This window comes from Podarcis raffonei, chromosome 13 (assembly GCF_027172205.1).
Source record: "Podarcis raffonei isolate rPodRaf1 chromosome 13, rPodRaf1.pri, whole genome shotgun sequence".
NCBI classification, from domain to species: domain Eukaryota; kingdom Metazoa; phylum Chordata; class Lepidosauria; order Squamata; family Lacertidae; genus Podarcis; species Podarcis raffonei.
This window is the reverse complement of record NC_070614.1, coordinates 15,316,615-15,336,259: the sequence shown is the minus strand read 5'-3', so window position 1 is coordinate 15,336,259 and position 19,645 is coordinate 15,316,615. Positions and strand designations below refer to the sequence as shown.

At 44.6% G+C, this 19,645-nt stretch overlaps 1 protein-coding gene across 2 annotated transcripts in view; it reads left to right on the top strand.

The window, feature by feature from the left end:
- The window catches only part of MYO1D (myosin ID), a 173,071-nt gene that overhangs the window by 74,638 nt on the left and 78,788 nt on the right, over window positions 1–19,645 (top strand). For both annotated transcript variants that reach the window (XM_053359882.1, XM_053359883.1), the window contains exons 17-19: window positions 14,040–14,263; window positions 14,771–14,915; window positions 15,939–16,043. In XM_053359882.1, the coding sequence (XP_053215857.1) occupies window positions 14,040–14,263; window positions 14,771–14,915; window positions 15,939–16,043 (474 nt within the window). The remainder of the gene's footprint in view (window positions 1–14,039; window positions 14,264–14,770; window positions 14,916–15,938; window positions 16,044–19,645) is intronic.

The window sequence follows — 19,645 nt, the reverse complement described above, 5'->3', positions numbered from 1 at the left end:
AAGAGACTAAATAGGCCTGGTTGAGAAGCGAGTTCAAAACGCTGGTGCTGCCACTGGGAAGACCCTTTCCAGTATCCTTGCCAAATGTGCCTCATGTGTTGGTGTGACCCAGAAATCCATTATTTTCTGAGAACCTTAAAACTAGGCAGGTTCTTGCATGAGAAGTCATGTTCCAATGTTTAGGAGAATGCTCCCCAACATGATGCTCTCCTGAAGTTTTAGACTACCCCTTTCATCAGCCCGCACTGTCCTGGGGCGGATGGTAACTCTGGCTCAGCATATGGAGGGCACTACATTGGGGGAAGGTGGACTTAGGGCTTTGAGTATCATCTGAAGTTTCTGAACGCTGTTCTGAAGACTTCTTCACACAGCTAAACTGCCCACGAGAGGCAGTGATGGCTTCCCATGTGGATGGCTTCACAAGAGGTTTGCACAAATTCATGAAGGCTATGGCTATTAGTTTCTACTAGCCACGATGGCTGTGCTGTGCCCCCATGGTCAGAGGCAGTAACGCTTCTGAATACTACCGTATTTTTCGCTCCATAAGACACACTTTTCCCTTCCTAAAAAGCAAGGGGAAATGTCTATGCGTCTTATGAAGCGAATGCATGGTCCCTGGAGCCGAATTGCCCAGGGGCGAAAAGCAGATCATGCAATGGCGCAAAAACGTGGTTACAAAGCACGGATCCACATGGATTCTCAGGATTTTTGCATTGGGCTACCCCAAACTCACCGTCAAATCACATGTCTGTGGCCACAGCATGAACCACAAAAATCATACAGCCACTGTTTCATTCCGAATATTTCCGCCCCCCTTGTTTTCCTCCTCTAAAAACTAGTTGCGTCTTATGGTCAGGTGCATCTTATGGAGCGAAAAATGCGGTGGTTGCTTGTCCTTTTATGGGTATTTGAGTTGGTTAGAGTTCATTCCCAGTATGGGACATATTTCTGCATATTTCTGCATTGCAGGGCATTGGACCAGATGATCCTCAGGGTTCCTACAATCTCTGCACTTCTTTGATTCTATGAAACCACAGGAGGGGAGAGTGTTTTTGCGCTTATGTCCTGCTTGTGGGTTAGCTACTGCAAGAACAGGATGCTGGTCTGGTTGGGGCAATGACCTGGTCTAGCAGGCTCTTCTTACTATTCAGAGGCAGCCCCAGGTAGAGTGCGCGTGTTGTTCTAATCCGAATGAGATGTAGCCGGGGCATTTTTCACCATGGCCAAACCGGACATTTCAAGGAAGGGGGTGCAGATGGTGCCCTGGCCTCAGTTGAGCAACAGCGTATGCTTTCTTTGCCATTGCCATTCAAAAGTGTCATGAACAATTGGGGTGGGGAAGCTCAGAGGTGGAATTCTCCAACTGCTTCGTGTTCAACCAGTTATCTATTTAATAAGTGGTTTGCTTCAAGTAGCTGTATGATACCTCTATGAAAATAAACACAAGCAGTGTTATCTCAGCGTTCTCTCTGAAAAGAGCCAGCAGGACTTAAATAGCAAATGTAATGGTGTCTCTTCAAATCAGACTTCCAACACCCTCCTCTTCGCCCTGATCATCCTTGTGTTGACTATTCCTGTAATGCAGACTCAAGCCATTTAGGACGCTGCCAAGCTTTGCTTCTATCAGAAACCATCACACTCAGTTACCCCTGCCACCTCGTCCTTTTATAAAGGCATTAGGTCGGTTGCATCTGTGAGGTCAAACTGCTAGACTCCATGCAGTTGTGCAAGAAGACAGGCTTATTAATGTTTCAGCCCGGCACACAGGAATGTCCCTTTTTTGAAAGGGCTGTGTGTCTGCCATCCTTTCCAGTATTGTGAGCTGACAGTGTTTCCCCCCACCCTCTTCTCTAGTCTATTCCCCCCCCCTTTGCCTTGAGGCATTTTATTTCCCCAGACACTCCTCTCAGGAGGCTTGTCAATCAAGACCCTGCAGCTGCTGTTGCCATAGCAACATGGTGGTGGTGGTGGAAATAAGGAGATGGAGAGAGGAGATGAGAACAAAAGCTGCGGCTGACTTGTCATAATTTAATATTTTGCTTTTCTCTGTCCCAACATGCCCTTAAAGCTGTACATACTAGGAATGGGTGAGCTGCCAAAAAAAGAAGAAGAAGAAGAGACTTCCACTATTAACAAAAGACTGCGTTTTCGTATTAGATTACAGTCCAACAGCTGTAATCAGAGAAGGGCTTTTGCACAGTGACCCACATCAGGGATGATAATAAGGGGTTTGCCATCGATTTAGAAGGCATTTCCCTGTCTTGTGGGTTGGGGTTGTGGAAAGAAGTAGAAATGGGAATTGTTCTGTATCTGATGTAACATACCTGACGTGCCATTACGTAGGGATCTTCAGCCAAAATCCTCCAACGTTTCTGAACACCCATTGCTGCATTGCAAAGGCCATTTATTCCTGCCTTTAGCCCAGTGCTTGGGCCACACATAAACTTGGAAACCAGTATGTTTAACAGGCACCTTCATTGCACACTGAAGTCTGGATATATGAAGAACTCTAGTTTAATGAGTAAGCCGAGTTGTATGTGCCCCCACCCTACAGAGTATGTTATCAATTTCACAGAAACACATTTATTCTGTGTGCAGCAATACAATATCCACTTTTCTGATTCAAACTGTGATGTCCCTAACGCTAATTAAAAATGGAGCTGGGGAACAGGCATTGTCTCTGACCCCATAATTAGTGAGGCACAGTAGGAGAACCTTCATAATTTTATCAGTTTCCACTTTGAATATAAAACTGAACATCTTTTGTGCTCGTTTTGCAGAATTTTGCCCCTCTCTAAGGGCTCTTTTACCTAATTTTGGATCCCAGCAGCTTAGAGGCAGAATTTTTTTCCTGCTGCAATATCAACAGCAACCTCTGAAGAACAGATCCCATTTGCAACGCTCTGGAAGCCATACAGCAAAGCTCGTGCCTGTGTGGAATTTATCTTGCTAGTTTCAGTTTTGGTGCCTGGAGGATCAGCTGTGCTTTGACAGTGTGAAATGTTGTTTGCCTAGCAGCTCAGGCGACTGTGAAGCAGGGTTCGTAGGAGAGGGCACATGTGCGTCTGCTGTAGCAAGCACGAAAATATTTTTGCAAGGTTTGTACAGCCATAACATGTCTCTGTGTTGCACTATTGGCATTTAAATTTCAGAACGAATTTCTCGGTTTTGGCGTGGAGTTTCTGTGTATCTGTTGGGTTGGGGTTTTAGGCGCTTGGATCTGGTGGAGGAAATCTTCAAGGGCTAACACAAATGCTTTTTCCAGTGAAATTGGAGTTGCGAGGAACTTGCTGAGCGGAATCTAAATACAGACATCCTGCCTCTCTTTTTTGCCAATGCCCCTCTGTTGACAAGGACAGTAGATGCTAAAAGAATGTTTTTGATTTGTTTCCTCCATGGCCCCATCCTATCGGCGTTCTGCTCATAGCCAGAGCCTCCTTACTTTTTAATGCGGCTTATTGTTGATCTCTTTAAGGTGCAAATAGTCCTATCATTCTGGTTATCCACACAAAAGCCCCCTATGAGGCAGTCTCTACTAACGCCTTGCAATGATGGGGGTCTGAGCAAAATAGCATAATAATGTTATAAGGGTCCCCTTGTCCAACCCCCTTTTATGAAAGGTTCATTCATTTGATTCCCCAACAACTGTGATGGGGAAAGTTGAGGTTGTGATAGGAATTTTGAGGTCTTAGATATATGGTAATGTTCATAAGCATACCAACCAAGCACGTACATAGATCAGCACAGGAAGACCGACCTGGAACCATTTTGACTCCTAAACTGAGCCAATGTTTTCTCCGCAAGGCCAAAGTGGGAAACCTCCCCATTGTCTCTTTCCTCACAAATCCTGTCTTAAGGGCACATTTAAGATATGAATAGGGTGTGAGCCTGTGACCTGGCCCAGGAACGAAGTATTTATCATTACAAAACACTAGCCAGGCTCCCCAGGCAATCCAATCAAGTAACCTGCCAGACAGGAGATAAACAACATTCAAATTTCTATTTTAAGACCGCCTTTTCTGTGATGTAGGTATGATGTATCTGAGGGGTGGTCTTAGGTTACAACCCTTCTGTGATGTATGTATGATGTTTCTGGGGGTGGTCTTGATCTATAGGGTGGCAATTTCAAAAGTCTTTATAAGGCCTTGTGCGCCATTTTTCTGGGTCCCTCCTCTCTCCTGCGGTTGAGGGGAACACCCTGTTGCAACAGATCAATAAAGATCAAGCTTACTAGCTGCTTTGCTTCTCAATATTCTCTGGTTGGCCTCTGTTATTCTCTCCTACCAATAGGGAACCTATGTAAGGACTCTATATGGGCTCTTGGATACCCCATAAGGGAAAAAGGCAATTTTACAACAAGGTATAGCAAGAAGTTACCTTATTAGATGTATTTCCTGTTGCGGATATTGAGCACTGCTGGTGGTAGTGTTGTGCTGCAGCATATCTTTCTCCTGAGCCAAACCATCCAATTTGTGATGACTAATGTTAGCCGCCCTGAGCCCGGCTTCGGCTGGGGAGGGCGGGATATAAATAAAATTTATTATTATTATTATTATTAATATAGTAGTTATTAAAAAGGGAGTGGTCTTCTTCCCTCTCCCCTTTCAAAAGTGTGGTTCATAGGTGATGGTCTTTCAGATGTGAAGTTCTGACATCCTGCACAACACCAAAGACAGGGCATCCTAATTGAAGCACTCCTAACAGATGAATGTCCATTCTTGAAAGGCTTCAGTGAAGATGCCAGCTTCCTTAGGCAGGATCTTTCTTCTTTTGTTTGCTTGGTTTCGGAGTTTGGAAGTTCTCCTAAGTCCAACAGTTTTGTTACAGGCATTGCTTACTGACTCATCTTCACAGCAATTCTTTGAACACTTCTGTGTAGTGCAAGTCGAAGACTTCTGCTGACTTCACAGTAGCTACAGATTTTGAAGTGGGTTCAAGGTCAGCATTTCATTGGCAAAAGCCCATGCATATTCATTGGGAGTCTGTGACACTGAGCTCAGTGAAACAGTTCCAGGTCAATGTACGTCGGGTTGCAGCCATACTGTCGGGTCATGGCATGCCTCGGAAGTTATTTTCATGAAACTCAAGCACATACCGCTTGGCTCCTCGGGGTCAAAAGCATGTCACACTAAATGCATAGTCAAAAACCATGTCGGGGAATTTAAAAAATGTAATAGGAGGCATTAAATTTTCATTGGCACCCACAGGAGCCTTTTATCTCAGGCTTCTTGTGGGTTTGATGAGTGTTTTTCACCAGGATTACAGCTTGGGAAAGGAGGTTTCATCTTCCATCTTCACATGCTGCAGTCCCAATGAAACACTCCCCACCACAAAGTATTAAAACTTTTAAAATCCCCTGACATGGTTCTTAACTACAAATTACGATCAACGTCTAGAGCCTGATCCTTATTTGGAAGCTTTGGCCATGTACCAGTCTTGTGTGCTTTGGATCCTGTGATTTTTATTTATTTATTGTAGACTGCCTGCCTCTTCCACAGGCTTGTCAAGTTGACAGTACTGTGGGAGGGCCTGGTCCCTTTGCTTGACTCTTCACTGTCACTCCTTGCACAGCACTCGTAATTTAGGCTGCAGTGGGGAGTGTTTGCTCTTCGGCTTTTATCAATCTTTTAAATAAGCTGCCTTTTAAATGATGCATTATGGTAGGTGTTAGAATGGAAGCCACTTCAGATCCTGGAAAGCATCTCACTGCTGTCGTTTCCTTGAACTCGTCTCTTTTTTTGCTAACCATACTGGGCAGAGTGGAACTCTTCCACATGCCTCCCCCCTCCCACACGCCCCATAATTTTACCACCTCCAGAACCATATTTTGAGAAATAATGATGCCTGTCACACATTGAAACAGATGGGGCTGTGCTCTTTATTTGCATATTTTAAAGTGAAATGTGTTTGTCATGAGTACAGTTCATCCCCCCACCACCACACACACAGACAATTTTTGGGAAGGGAAGGAATTGTCCTTTGACTGTCAGTAAAAGAGAAGTTAAAAACAAATGTGATTCCTAATGTGGGGAGAATTGGTTCAGAATTCTCACCTTAAGGCTGGGGGCTGCTGAGACTCGCATCTGGAGGCCTCACCTTACAGCCCGATCAAGGCCCAAGTTTGATTCAGCAGATAGCCAGATTCTATGAGCAGACTAAATTATAAAGCCAGAATGCAAACTCTGTTAAATGAACAGTGACAGCCTGTTCAGCATCTACCGTCGTGGCAGATTTATGAAAATGTGCTACCCATGCTAAATAAGAAGCTGTGTCCTAATGGCATAGCAGTGAAGGGTCAAAGGGAATGGATTCAACAGCAAAATAGGAAATATGACCTCTGAAGGCCTTTCCAAAAAAACCCAGTGTATATGTTGTGGATAATATCCAGGTAAATATTAAAGAAGCACTAGTACTGGACAAGAGCTAAATGTATGGTAACCATGTTCCTGTACTGGAATGGGAGGGGATAATTTCCACTATACTTTAAGTTGGGGATGGGGAAGAGATGCAGTAGTTGTATTTCTGTGGGAGAGAGGGTCTTACTTGTGACTACACTGTGATTGTTCCTGCCCACCGAATCACCATGACGTATGGCATGAAAATATACATAGAATGATTATTCTCTCATGGATCAGCATCTCTGTTTGGGGCAGAGTGTTTTAGCTTTGCTTGCTTAACATTTTTTGTTTCTCCGCCATTTTGTGTTTTGACGATCCCCAAACGGGCAGGAGGTGCTGGGTTGGGTTTGTGATCTAGGTGGGAAGTTGGCAGTCGGGAGACTCTGGTAGGCAAGAAAAGTCAGTGGAAGCCAACTATCATAGAAGAGGTGAAGGGAGGAGACGTCAGAAAGCAATTGCAGAGCAGCATCCAATGGGGGAAAGAGCAGGGACTCGCCTTCCAGTCTTAACGGGCAAGAAAATATATAAGATAAACCACCTCTGATGTATTCTGCCTTCTCTATTCTACATTGAGTTTCTGCTCCCATCTATATTGAATCTCTACTCTGTTTTGATGACTAATACTTACCTGTCTTCTTTCGCTCCCAGAATATGGCCTTTTGACCACTTAAAAGACCCTTTGTCAGGGGAAGCTCTTGAAGCTTCCACAACTTGGTCCTGGGGACTTGTCTTTTGTCAAGGACTCCCTTTGTGAGTGTAGCCCGGAGGCATGCCTGAACTGGGTAATTGGCCTGGCTGGGAGTGAGGGGACTGCTTTTTGTTGATCTTTTGACTCTTAGAGAGGTTTGAGTAGCTTTCATAATACGGGCTGAGAGTGTCTCAGATTTTTGAAGAGAATCCCTCTGTACTCCAGATTCGGTCCAGAATGCAAAATCCACCCAGTCAAGTGAATAATTTGCTTCAGTGTTCCCCAAACGCCGAAGGGAAAAGTGGACTCTGCTTTGGGTCCCTGTACTGACTCATCTCTTGAGTGGGTTGGGGCAGGGAAATAGCAACCCTGGCTTATTTTGGAAAGCAAGAACATCCCACGCCCCCCCCCCAAGCATTGGCTATTATTTCTTGCTGTGCTACGTGCAGCGGCATATGGAAGAAGGAAAGGTAGCTGTAAGGCAAGCTAAAAGAAAACCAAATACCCCTGCAATAATACTTAAGTGCAATTTAGAAAATATAGTTTTAAGGGCAACAGAAAAAAATAATGCCTGTGGGGAACATGCGTGAAGGTGTAAATCTTTTTTCTTTTTTTTTAAATGGGAAGCTTGACACTTGTGTTTGTTGTCACATGTATGCATACATTCATCCTTCGGCAAAGCCCTATGCAGACAAAGAGCTACTATGAACTGAAGAGACCTTGGACGCATTCCAAATAACTGTCATGTGCAAACTTAAAGACTAGCCGATTTATTGTTTCATGTGCTTCTGTGGACTAGAATCCACTCCATGGAAGTTTATAAATGTATTGGTCTTTAATGTGCCACAATACTCTTTGTTGTGTTTGTTACAACAAATACGGCTACCGCTCTGCAAGTTGTAACCCACCAAATAGCTTTGCAAGACCACCCACTGGGCAAACAGATTTACACAAGTGTCACATTACTCCTCCCGGCAAGTGTGCAGAACAAGCAATCCTCAAGCCCTGACTTAGAATTATGTCTGAAGAAGGATCACTGTTTTGTGCCAAACGAACCACAAAGTCAAGGTTTGTTCTTGGCTTACCAGTTGTGGTTTGTTAAAGCAAAACAAAGCAAACCATCTTCCTTGGTTCAGATGTCACACTAGGCCAGGGACTATTATATTCTATTGTACACTATTATATTATTTATTGTTTGTATTTGATGTGTTTGCCATGCTGGGCTCATAAATTTAGTGAATACATATTTGTAGCCCACCCTTCACCAAATGGTGTCCCATAAAAGAACAATTAAAATAAAGTACAATGTAGGGAGCAGCAAAGCAGGCATGATTTGTTCATGCACAGCTAGTCATGGTTTACAGTAGCTTACCAATTTTGTGCAGCTTCAAAGTATTTTACTTTAACAATGCCTGTCTCCAACACATTCTTGATTACTTTCTGTATTTTAGTAGCAATAGACGCACCCACACACACAAATCAAAGCAGGATAGATGAAAAGATGATAATGCAACTGGTAGCTTGGGGAAAAGGCCACTTAAGTTTTGCTCTAGTTCCTAAACACTTTGGAGCTCTAGCTCAGGCAGCTCACAGCTTGTGGGCAGCTGCCAAAAAGAACTCAGTTTATCTCATAACGCAGCAGAAGAGATGAGCAGCAAAAGTAGCATGCTGAAAGGAGATACCTTTGTGGGATAACAGCAACAAGCTTATGTGGTGATGCATACACCAGTGCAATATCCTACTTACATTCTCTTTGACCAGTTGTTGCTCCAAATAGGGAGTGGAAATATGTGTGTGGGTGTAGCATTAATGCAGGGTCGCTCAATAGGTTGGTTAGAAAATCTAGCATTTAGTCTGACCGCAGGTGGAAGGATGGATTTAAACTCAACGGAGCAGGGTTTCCCCTTGGCTCAGTTTTCGGGGTTGAAGCAAGATTGATGATTTGTTGTTATTGCATGTAGGAAGGTACCGTATTTTTCACTGTATAAGACGCACCAGACCACAAGACACACGTAATTTTTTGAGGAGGAAAACAAGAAAAAAAATTCTGAATCCCAGAAGCCAGAACAGCAAGACTGCGCAGCGATCCCTCTTGCTATTCTGGCTTCTGGGATAGCTGCGCAGCCTGCATTCGCTCCATACACGCACACACTTTCCCCCTTACTTTTTAGGAGGGAAAAAGTGCGTCTTATAGAGCGAAAAATACGGTCTATCCTAGCTGCTCTAGGTGGTCAGAACTCTTTTCCCATGAAGGTTCACCAGTGCCTCAACCTGAGCGTATTTCAGGAGCAGAGTTTAAAAACCAATCTCTTTGATAAGGATATGATAGCTATGGTCAATTCTTCACAAGTGTTTCTTCATTTAAACCCGATACTTTGCTGTTTTTCATTAACTTATTTTGAGACCCCAAGTCTCTGGTATAGGGTAGGACAGTGGTTTTCAACCAGTGTGCTGTAGCACCCTTGGGTGCCTTGAATGATGGTCAGGGATGCCACGGGCAACCACTTGCCTCTGTCCCTCTTTCCTTCCCCCCTCCTCCTCCTCCCAAAGGCTTGCACAGCTGTTTGTTGCAGCCACCCTGACCACAAGCTCCACAGGCGAATGGTGCCTCTGGGGCTGGCCAGGGGGTGCTGGTTGCCAGGAGCTGAGGCAGCCTTGGAGTAGGCAAGCAGGAGGGTGAGGGAGGCCGGGCAGGCAGGCAGGCAGGCACTGTGCTGGCCTTTCTTGTGCTTGCTGTGTGCAATGCCTGCCTGGAAGCTGAGTGCCCAGTGCTGAAGGGGAACCTTTCCACCATGCAGGCCCAGAAGCACCCACTTCTGCCTCCCAGTGAAAGGTTCTGACCTCACGTACACCTTTGGTCAGTCTCCATTGGGCCGCTAAGGCTGCAGGCATCTTCTTCCTAGGCCCCTGTGGGGCAGTGTGAGGGGCGGCAGTAGTGGCTGCCTGGAGGACTCCCAAGGAGAGGGGAGAGGAGAGGAGGCTTAGGGAAGACTCCACGAGGGTGTTCAAAAAAGGGTAAGAGGCTGCCAGCTCTGCAGACAAGGGGTGACATAACGGCTCCTGAGGCCCACAGGGGTGCTGCAGAAAGAATGTGGACTCCAAAAGGTTGAAAACCTCTGGGATAGGATACTATCCACAAAAACATAATGGTCTTAAAACAGTGTTACAATGATTCACACATACCGAGTAGCGTTGGCTCTCGTCTTCAGTTTTCTGGAGGTGGGTAGAATTAAAGGGCTGGATATGTTCCAAAACGGATTGCGTGATCTTCTCCCAGTTCAGAATCAGTGAGGCTTGCTTATTAATTCTTTGTTGGGACTCTGCAGCAAATATTTTCTCTCCCCATCTGTTTGTCCCTTCTTTCATCATTCCTAGCTTGACGTAATCTATGGTTTAGTGAGGCATGCAGGAAGGACCTCCACTTGACACAAGCTTCATAAAACAAATAGCTGTGGTGCTAAATTGCCTTGGGTAATTAATTAATCCTACTGTAAATGAAAGTACTGATGCACATCTGTATGGATCCATAAGATGCCAACTCAGGAGCTGAATCAATTTCCCCAGCCGGGCCCTCAGTGAATTGCAGGGCTGTCGGTTCACCAACAGGAGAAACAAAACAAAAAACCCTTTTCTGTTGAACTCAAAGAGAGACGAGTATTGCTCTAATGCAGCACCAGGCAATTTGAAACAGAGTGCAACCATTGTAGAGTTCCTAGAGAACGCTTCATCTAATATGGTTGAAATGTAATACGAGTTGCTTGGTGAGAATTTGACATCTACATTTGCCATCTCAGCCATTTGACATCCATAGGGTAGAGGAACTGCAGTTAAGAAATTCTTCACAGTGGAATGTTCTCCCAAGCAAAGGAAATGATCTTTTTGCCAGATCATGAGAAATGACCACTGAATTTGCCAATGTGTGTTTAGTGTTGTCGTATTATTTATGTTTATTGGACTCCAGAGGGTTCTCCACTCAAGCATGAGGAACTGCCTTCATCCCCTTCTGCCTTGCCTCCCTCTGCAACTGAAACAATCCCTTTCAAAACACCAGCCAGTGCTGCAGCCTCTCTCCTTCAGATCCCTCTGCCAAACCCACCTTTCTCCCTTAGTAGATAAGAGGGCATTGCTAATGGGATTAGGTCCCACCCTCTGACCTTTAAAGATAGGGATGAAAAAGCTGCTTGCTGAAGGACATCAGCCACCCACAAATTCACACACCGTCTTCCTGCCTGACAGGGAGGCAAAGTTTTATTGGCACCCTTCAGGGCTTCACCCCCCCCCCCGGAAAAGGTGGCAGAAGAAATAGAAATCATTAGAGATCATTAAGATGAATAGAAGACAGGGAGCCCCAATCCTAACTGCTTGCTTTTGGTTTGTCCCTGTCCTGCTGTTCTTTCCTCTATAAAGTCAAACCTTGGTTGTCGAACACAATCCATTCCGGAAGCACATTTGGCTTCTGAAATGTTCAACAACCAAGGCGCGGCTTCCGATTGGTTGCAGGAGCTTCCTGCACTCAAGTGGAACCTGCGTCAGACGTTCGGCTTCCGAAAAATGTTCAGAAACCGGAGCATTTCCTTCTGGGTTTTCGGCATTCGGGAGCCAAAACATTCCAAAACAGAGGCATTCGGGATCCGAGGTTTGACTGTGGTTAGTTAGCTGTTTCTCTGGTCTATTATGACATAGAGGAGCTCTTCAGTGGGCAGCAAGGCATCCACCTTTGCTTCACCTGTTCCTTAGGAAACGGAAGCATGGCTCATGGTCAGCACGACCCCTGGTGATATTCCTTCCTTTGAGTGTAGCAATGAGGTCCACATGAAAGCAGCTCTCCCAAACACGATGAGGATGTGGAAGATGCATGGAGCAAGAATGTCTATTCCTCCTTCTGTCAAAGCCTTAGGTCTTCATTTTTTGCTTGGATATTTGACATAAGAGACTCTTGTTCCCAGGGATGTACTCGTTTTACATGTTCCAATTAAGAATGTTGTCCTGTCCACAAGGGGAGAATTGAGCTACCCTTCATCCTTCCTTGCAGTAACTTGAATCATAAATCTGAATAACGGCTGGGCAACCTTTATCCTGCCTAGGGCAGGGTTCCCCAAACTTGGGTCTCTGTTGGAGTACAACTCCCATCATCCCTAGCTAGCAGGACCAGTGGTCAAGGATGACAAGAACTGTAGTCCAAAAACAGCTGGAGACCCAAGTTTGGGAAACCCTGGTCTAGCAACAATTTGCTCAGGGGCAGTTTGCCCTTGCTTCATGCAGTGGGTGGAGCCAAGGCTCAGTGTGGGGAGGGCCACCCATTTCCCCCCTCCTTCTTTGCCTTTTCTTCCCTGCCCAGAGGACTACTGGGGAAGGGGCTTATTGCTGCTGACCTGAGCATTTGAAATTCGGCCGAGTGCTACAGGTTACCCACCCCTGCTGTAAATAAATGTAACAACAGAATAGCTATATTTAGGAGACTGGTTTCTGTTGTCCTCACTGTATTACATAATTCTCCAGTTTATATAGTTGTGTTTTTAAGCGGCAGTGTCTATAGATCCCTTAGTCCTCATCCCTAGATCCAGTTGAGATTCCTGCATAGCAGGAGGATGGACTGGATCACCCTTGGGGATCCCTTCCAACTCTACAGTTCTATGATTCCGTGATCCCCAAACAAAATAAAGCCTGAGTCCGCTTAACTACGCTTGTCTGTTTACCCCAGCACCTTTACCTCTCTTTCCCTATTGGGATTTAGATAGAAAGATGCTTGGAGCAGTAGCCTGTCTTTTGGTACGCTACTTCACCAAGGGCCATGTCTGGCAGTGGCACAATATAAATAATGATAGAGGGAGAATTGGGATGGTACTTCTCTAACTCTGTCTCCACGCAATTAATTTACTCTGCAGCATGGCATGACAAGGGAGCACTGGCAGTAGAACTCTGTACTATTACTATTACTGTTACTATTTATTAGCTTTCTTCCCCACCCTTCAGCATCGTGTCCGGGGGCAGGTGGCGGCAATGTTGAAAATGCAATATTAAATTCAGTTAAAATGATTTATCATCAGAGGAGTAGGGTGGGTCCTAAGGGACTTCCAAGCGGCAGCTCTTCAATGTCCTGAAGAGCATTTTGTCCCTCTCCATGCCTAGCCGAAGCAGAATAAACTATGCAGATGTGGTTGTTTTTGCATAATTCACACGGCTTGTGTAAATCAGGCTTCTTGGTACAGGATCTGGACTATTTATTTAATATGAAGTATACAAGGCTTCTTGCACAGTGCTTCATTTTGTGTATATATACAAGCAAAGGCTGGTGGGGTGAGTGGCAGGTGCTGTCTGGCATGTATACTCAAGTATACAGTGGTACCTCGGTTTTCGAGTGTCTCAGAAGCTGAACATTTCGGTTTTCAAATGGCAAAAACCCGTAGTACAGTGGTACCTTGGTTCTTGAACTTAATCCATTCTGGGAGTCTATTCTACTCCTGAAACCATTCAAAAACCAAGGTTCGGTTTCTGATTGGCTGCAGGAGCTTTCTGCACTCAAGCAGAAGTCGCGTCGGACATTCAGCTTCCAAAAAAGGTTTGCAAACTGGAACACTTATTTCCGGGTTTGCGGTGTTCGGGAGCTGATTTGTTCAACAACTAAGCTGTTTGAGAACCAAGGTACCATAGTAATTGCTTTCATTTTTGAATGTGCCTCAAAAGTTGAACGGCTTCCACTACGGGTTTTTTCCATTTTTTCCATTGACTTTGCAGCCCAGCCCTTTGTGCCTCAGTTGTCGAACATTTTGGAAGTCAAACAGTCTTCCAGAACGGATTACATTCAACAACCAAGGTACCACCGTATTGTGAAAGGCATGCTCCATTTGCACTATTTCTTTGTAGCAATACATGAAATATTGAGTAGGAAGAAGGAAACTACTCATACCCCCCCCATTTCTATTGTCCTAACTTTTTTGTGGGGGCTTCTATAGGTTTGGAGGGGCACACTGGCTCGCCTGCGCTACAAGAGAACCCGAGCTGCCCTCAAGATCATAAAATGCTACCGCCGATACAAAGTGAAGTCCTATATCTGTGAGGTTGCCCGGCGATTTCACAACGTGAAGTCTATGAAAGGCTACGGCAAGCATGTGAGATGGCCCACCCCACCCAAAGTGCTGCGGCGGTTTGAAGAGGCTCTGCAGGCAATCTTTCACAGGTAGGAATTGAAGGCAGTTTGTTTCTTGGGCTATGGGGCAGGAATATTACCTGATACTGCCAGGTACAATGTAACCTCAAAAGCCAAACTCCTTGCAACCCGAACGTTTTGGCTTCCGAACGATCAAAAAACGGAAGTGATTGTTCCATTTTTTGAAGGTTTTTTGGAAGCCGAATGTCCGGCGCAGCTTCCAATTGGCTGCAGGAAGCTCCAATTGGAAGCCGTGCCTTGATTTTCGAACGGTTCTGGGAGCTGAACGCATTCTGTTCGAAAACCAAGTTAAAACTGTATTGTATTTGAGAAAGTTGCAAGCACCATTTAAGAATGTGGCAGCCACAGAACAAAGCCAGCCTGTGGTTATTTTTAGTTATGCCAATCAATTGGTGAGTGGGATTGCAGAATTGTTTGTATGAAAATGCTGATAACTATTTAATTGGGCAACCGTATATTCCAATCCCTGTCCTAGTCTGATGTGCAATTGCTTCTGGTTTGTTTGTTTTTTTCCAGGTGGAGGGCGCACGAACTCATCAAGAGCATTCCCCCCAAGGATGTGCCTCAGATCAGGGCAAAGGTGGCAGCAGTGGAAGTGCTGAAGGGCCATCGAAGTGATATGGGGATCCAAAGAGCCTGGCAGGGCAACTACATTGCATTGGTAAGTATAGTAGAACACACAAAATGTCAGTCATTGCGTTCTGTGATACCACAAAGATAAAAAGCACCACTTTAGCTAATGGGGCCTCCCGCTGCTGCCACGCCGCCAGAGCACCATTTCTGTTCTCATCCTGAAGCAAAGTTCTTAACCTGAGGTACTATTTCTGGGTTAGCGGAGTCTGTAACCTGAAGCGGCTGTAACCTGAAGCATCTGTAACCCAAGGTACCACTGTATACTATTAGCTGGAGAGAAATAGTGAGAGAACGCAGTTCCCTTCCTGGGGGCTTTTCAGGAGCTTCTGTTTGGAAACAAGGATGTTGGATTAGCACAAATGTCCTTCTAGTCTAGAAAGACATTCGTGCTTAGTCCAGTAGTGCTGCTCTTCTGTGTTCTGTGACCATACCACCACAGCCAAGCCCTTTCATAAGAAAAGCACCGGATCAGACCAAAGCCTGTTGTCTTGTTCTCACAGTGGCAAGCCTATGGGAAACAAGCAGGGACAGATTGCAACAACAAACACTCTCCCCACTTGTGATTCCCAGAAGCTGTTATTCAGGAGGACACTTTATTTCAGGCTTCCTCAACCTCGGCCCTCCAGATGTTTTTGGCCTACAACTCCCATGATCCCTAGCTAGCAGGACCGGTGGTCAGGGATGCTGGGAGTTGCAGTCTCAAAATATCTAGAGGGCCGAGGTTGAGGAAGCCTGCTTTATTTGCTGCCTTGTTCAGAAAACCTAGGAAATTCAACTCCATAATTAAAAGACTGAAGGCTATCTCTTACCTGAGCAGTTCTAACATATCCTGCTCTAACATAGTCTCTGTTTAAGAACTGCAACTTTTGGAATCAAGGAGGTGCTGGGCTTGGAATGCTGTCTTTGTGTTGAAGGATAGCAATTGCGGTGTTGTTACAAATGTATATTTGAGACTTCTATAGCTGGCTGACCTGGAATGGTAAAGATGCTGCTGCCCTTGCTTTAATGATGAAGACAAATTACCTGCCTGTCTTCCTGTTTGCTCCTTTAGAATCCAGATAACCCTCAGGCTGCAGGCTCATTCGTCCCCATTGCCAATGAGTTGAAACGAAAAGACAAGTTCATGAATGTTCTCTTCTCGTCTCACGTCCGCAAGGTAAGCACAGCAAGTGCTGTAGAAGGACGATGAAAGCCTCTGGAAAGTAAGGGGAGGGGAGGGCTTCATCAAGTGGCTTTTACATTGCTGAAGCTCAGGTAAAGGAATTTTGAAATATTAAAAAAAATATGAAATTATTTCAAAAAGACAAAAAGAGGATAATATTTAGAGCTAGGAAAGTGAGAAAACGGTCAGCAAAACAGGTGAGGATTTGGGGAATCAAACTTAAAATTTATTGTAAAGAAATTCAAAATGGGTTGAACGTGAATAAGAATAAAGAAGACCTACATTGGGGCACTGAATTTGTGTGCATTTTGAGCAGATCTACTTTTGCAATAGGGATGCAGGTGGCGTTGTGGGTTAAACCACAGAGCCTAGGACTTGCTGATCAGAAGGTCGGCAGTTCGAATCCCCGCAAAGGGGTGAGCTCCCGTTGTTCGGTCCCTGCTCCGGCCAACCTAGCAGTTCGAAAGCACGTCAAAGTGCAAGTAGATAAATAGGTACTGCTCCAGCAGGAAGGTAAACGGTGTTTCTGTGCACTGCTCTGATTCTCCAGAAGCAGCTTAGTCATGCTGGCCACATGACCCAGAAGCTGTATGCCGGCTCCCTTGGCCAGTAAAGCGAGATGAGCGCCGCAACCCCAGAGTCGGCCACGACTGGACCTAATGGTCAGGGTCTCTTTACATTTACCTTACTTTTGCAATAGTCCTTCAGCTCTGCTGCGTTGAGCAGATGAGCTCAGGGAGTTACAGGGAGATCTCCTTTGAAATGCAAAGGTCAGATCCATACTAAAAAGCTTCTTCGCAGGCACCTTTGGTCTGGTGCTGGCATCATGTCCTTTGGTTCCTGGGTAACTTGCTTGGGAGATCTGCTTGACTCCTTGGCCTTTATTCTGCAGAATTTTGCAGGATCCCATTCCTCCAACCCTATGCTTTTAAAACACACTAAACCTGAGAAATCTGGAGTTTTGGGGTGAAACGTCATCAGTAAGGTGATGATGTATAGTTGTACCTCCCCATCTGCTTTAGGTGACATTGCCAAGGTCCTAAATAGATTCTGAATGGGATGGCTAATGAACAGTAAATTGAGGTTCAGTCCAGATAAGACCAAAACATGGCTGATTAATGATACACTTGAGCAAGGAAATCAGATTCAACCTACATGGGGGGGGGGTGTTTGCCCTCCCTCCCAAAGGATCATGTTCTCATCTTGGAAGTGCTTTTAAATCTGGATGATCAAGTTATCTTTTGTGGCCTCTGGCACTTCGTTCAGCAGCTTGGGCTGATTCAGCAGCTGTGGCCAATCCTGGAAAAAACATGACCTGTACTCAGTTATTCATGCCCTTAAAGAATCTAGATTGCATTACTGCATTGTGCTCCACGTGATATTGCTTTTGAACACGTATCTAGAAACTACAGCTGGTGTGAAATGCAAAACCTTGTTTGCCAACTGCCTCATGCCCTAGGAAATATTTCTTTACAAACTAAGCTGACTGCCAGTTAGTTTACAAGCACAATTCAGAATTTCCATTTTGACATTTAAAGCCTTAAATGTCTTAGAACAATAGTACCTGAAAGATCACCAGGTCCCACATAAATCTGCTCACCTCATAAGATTCTTGTCTGAGGCCCTGCTCTGTGCCCCCACATTTTGAAGCAAGATGTGCGGCAATAAGGAACAAGGCCTTTCCAGTTGTGAAGCTGCTCTTCACAATTCATTCCTTCACAATTCCCGCTCTATTTTAGAAAGAGATTGAAATCAGTACTGCTTCCCTCAGTTTTTATTGAGAATCAGTATTGCTGATGTTTTTACTGCATCATATTTTGTTTTAAGGTATGTGTTTTTATTGTGCTAGCTCCATTGTGAATCAGTTTTGTTTTGAGAGGTGGAATATAAATAATTTAAATATATATCCCTTCACCAGGGATGGCACCAATAATAGTCGGCCAGCACAGACACAATACTGCATATTCTCCTGACTGAGGTTAGGAGATCAGTAACCCACCTGAGATTTGAATATTCCTTTCCCCTCTTATCTCTTACCATCAAGGTTGCAAATTCCCCCACTTCTCTTTTGGGAATCAACATGGTTAGCATACATGAATCAGTGTTAACCACGTTTGGCTGCCACTCTTAAGTTTAGAGACTTGTTAGAACCAGATTAGCAAATTCAGGTCTGAGCTAAAAATGGTTAGGGTTAGAATCTGTTTGCATGTAACACTAACCATAGCTGGCTCCAGAAATGGAAGGAAGATTCACATGCAACAGGGGAGGGCAAATGTATAGGATACTTCTGATTTTGTAGTCATGATCAGCCTTGTGTTTGCCTTGCACTAGCCTGGCTTGTTGTCTAACCTTGGTTAAGAAGATTTCAAATGTGTTGTGAACCCATGGTTTAATTTGCTGAACCCCACCCTAACCCCCAAATGGTGTAAGGGGATGATCTGCTTCTCCCCTTTTAAGCAGGAGTCTGTAGAGAACACAAAATTGCCTTAACTGTGGCTTGCTCAGTGCTGATATAACACACAACCATAGCTTCACTTTGGGGCTAATCCTTAACTGTGTGTAGCATTTAATTATGGTTAAGTTCAGTGTCTGTATAAGGGCATTTCTTAGGTTGGGTAGTATTTCCTTCAGCTTGGGTGTATGTAGAATATAGCAGAGGGCCGTAAAATACTTCCTTGGTTTATTCAGTTGACATTTAGGAAGGGTGTGGATCAGTGCAAATAATGCTATATAGTAATTACTCCCCCTCCCTGCAAGGTAGAAGAATAATGAGCAAAGGAGAATTCATCTGCTCTCTGTCCTTGAGTGCCTCTAAATCCCTTGCATGTACCTGCTTTAAAGGATGCTTCAATCTGAATTTGTGTTAGGACTGACAAGCCGCATCTTTGTCAGGGAGTTTTCTGGAATGTATTTTCTCTCTCTGTGTTACATAATTTTAATCTCTTTAAATCTTTTCTCACATCCTTCCTGATTCAGATTTCCAAGCATAATGTAACAAAGCCCTTTACCCTTCGAGTTGCAAAAGATTTGTTTGGTTTTGATTGGTTTAAACCCTAATGAAAATGTACTAGAAATAGACAGCCAAACAGAAAGCTTTTTGCGATTGGCGATATAGATCTTGATTGATAGTGGGATCCCTCCACAGATGTGAGTACAAAAATGTGTGTTCACGAGATGCACATCTCCGGTTCTTCCTCAAGGAAGCAACAGTGCTGTGCTTTGAGTACATTGTGCAGATCTCTAATGGCTATGGAATTTTTTCTTGCTCTGTTTGCATTCTTCCTTTTTTCAAACTGTGTTTTTGCAGCAAAGGATAAATAAAGGAAGCAACTGGGCTACATCAGGGAGAAAAAGAAAGCCTGTACAGGGCACAGAAAGTTTCCTCCCCACACCCAGCCTAGAGACTTAAGATAAATATGACATCTTTCCCCAACTTTTCTACCACCAGCAGCACTCTGAGAAATCATTGCTCTGCGCACGTGTAACATGTGAAGTGTTATGTGGTTGCTCGAGAGCGAACAGGCAAGACCCCCACTGGTCTTTTCAAAGGCTTTATTATTGGTGCAAAAACATTTACAGTGCAGAACGCCTCAATT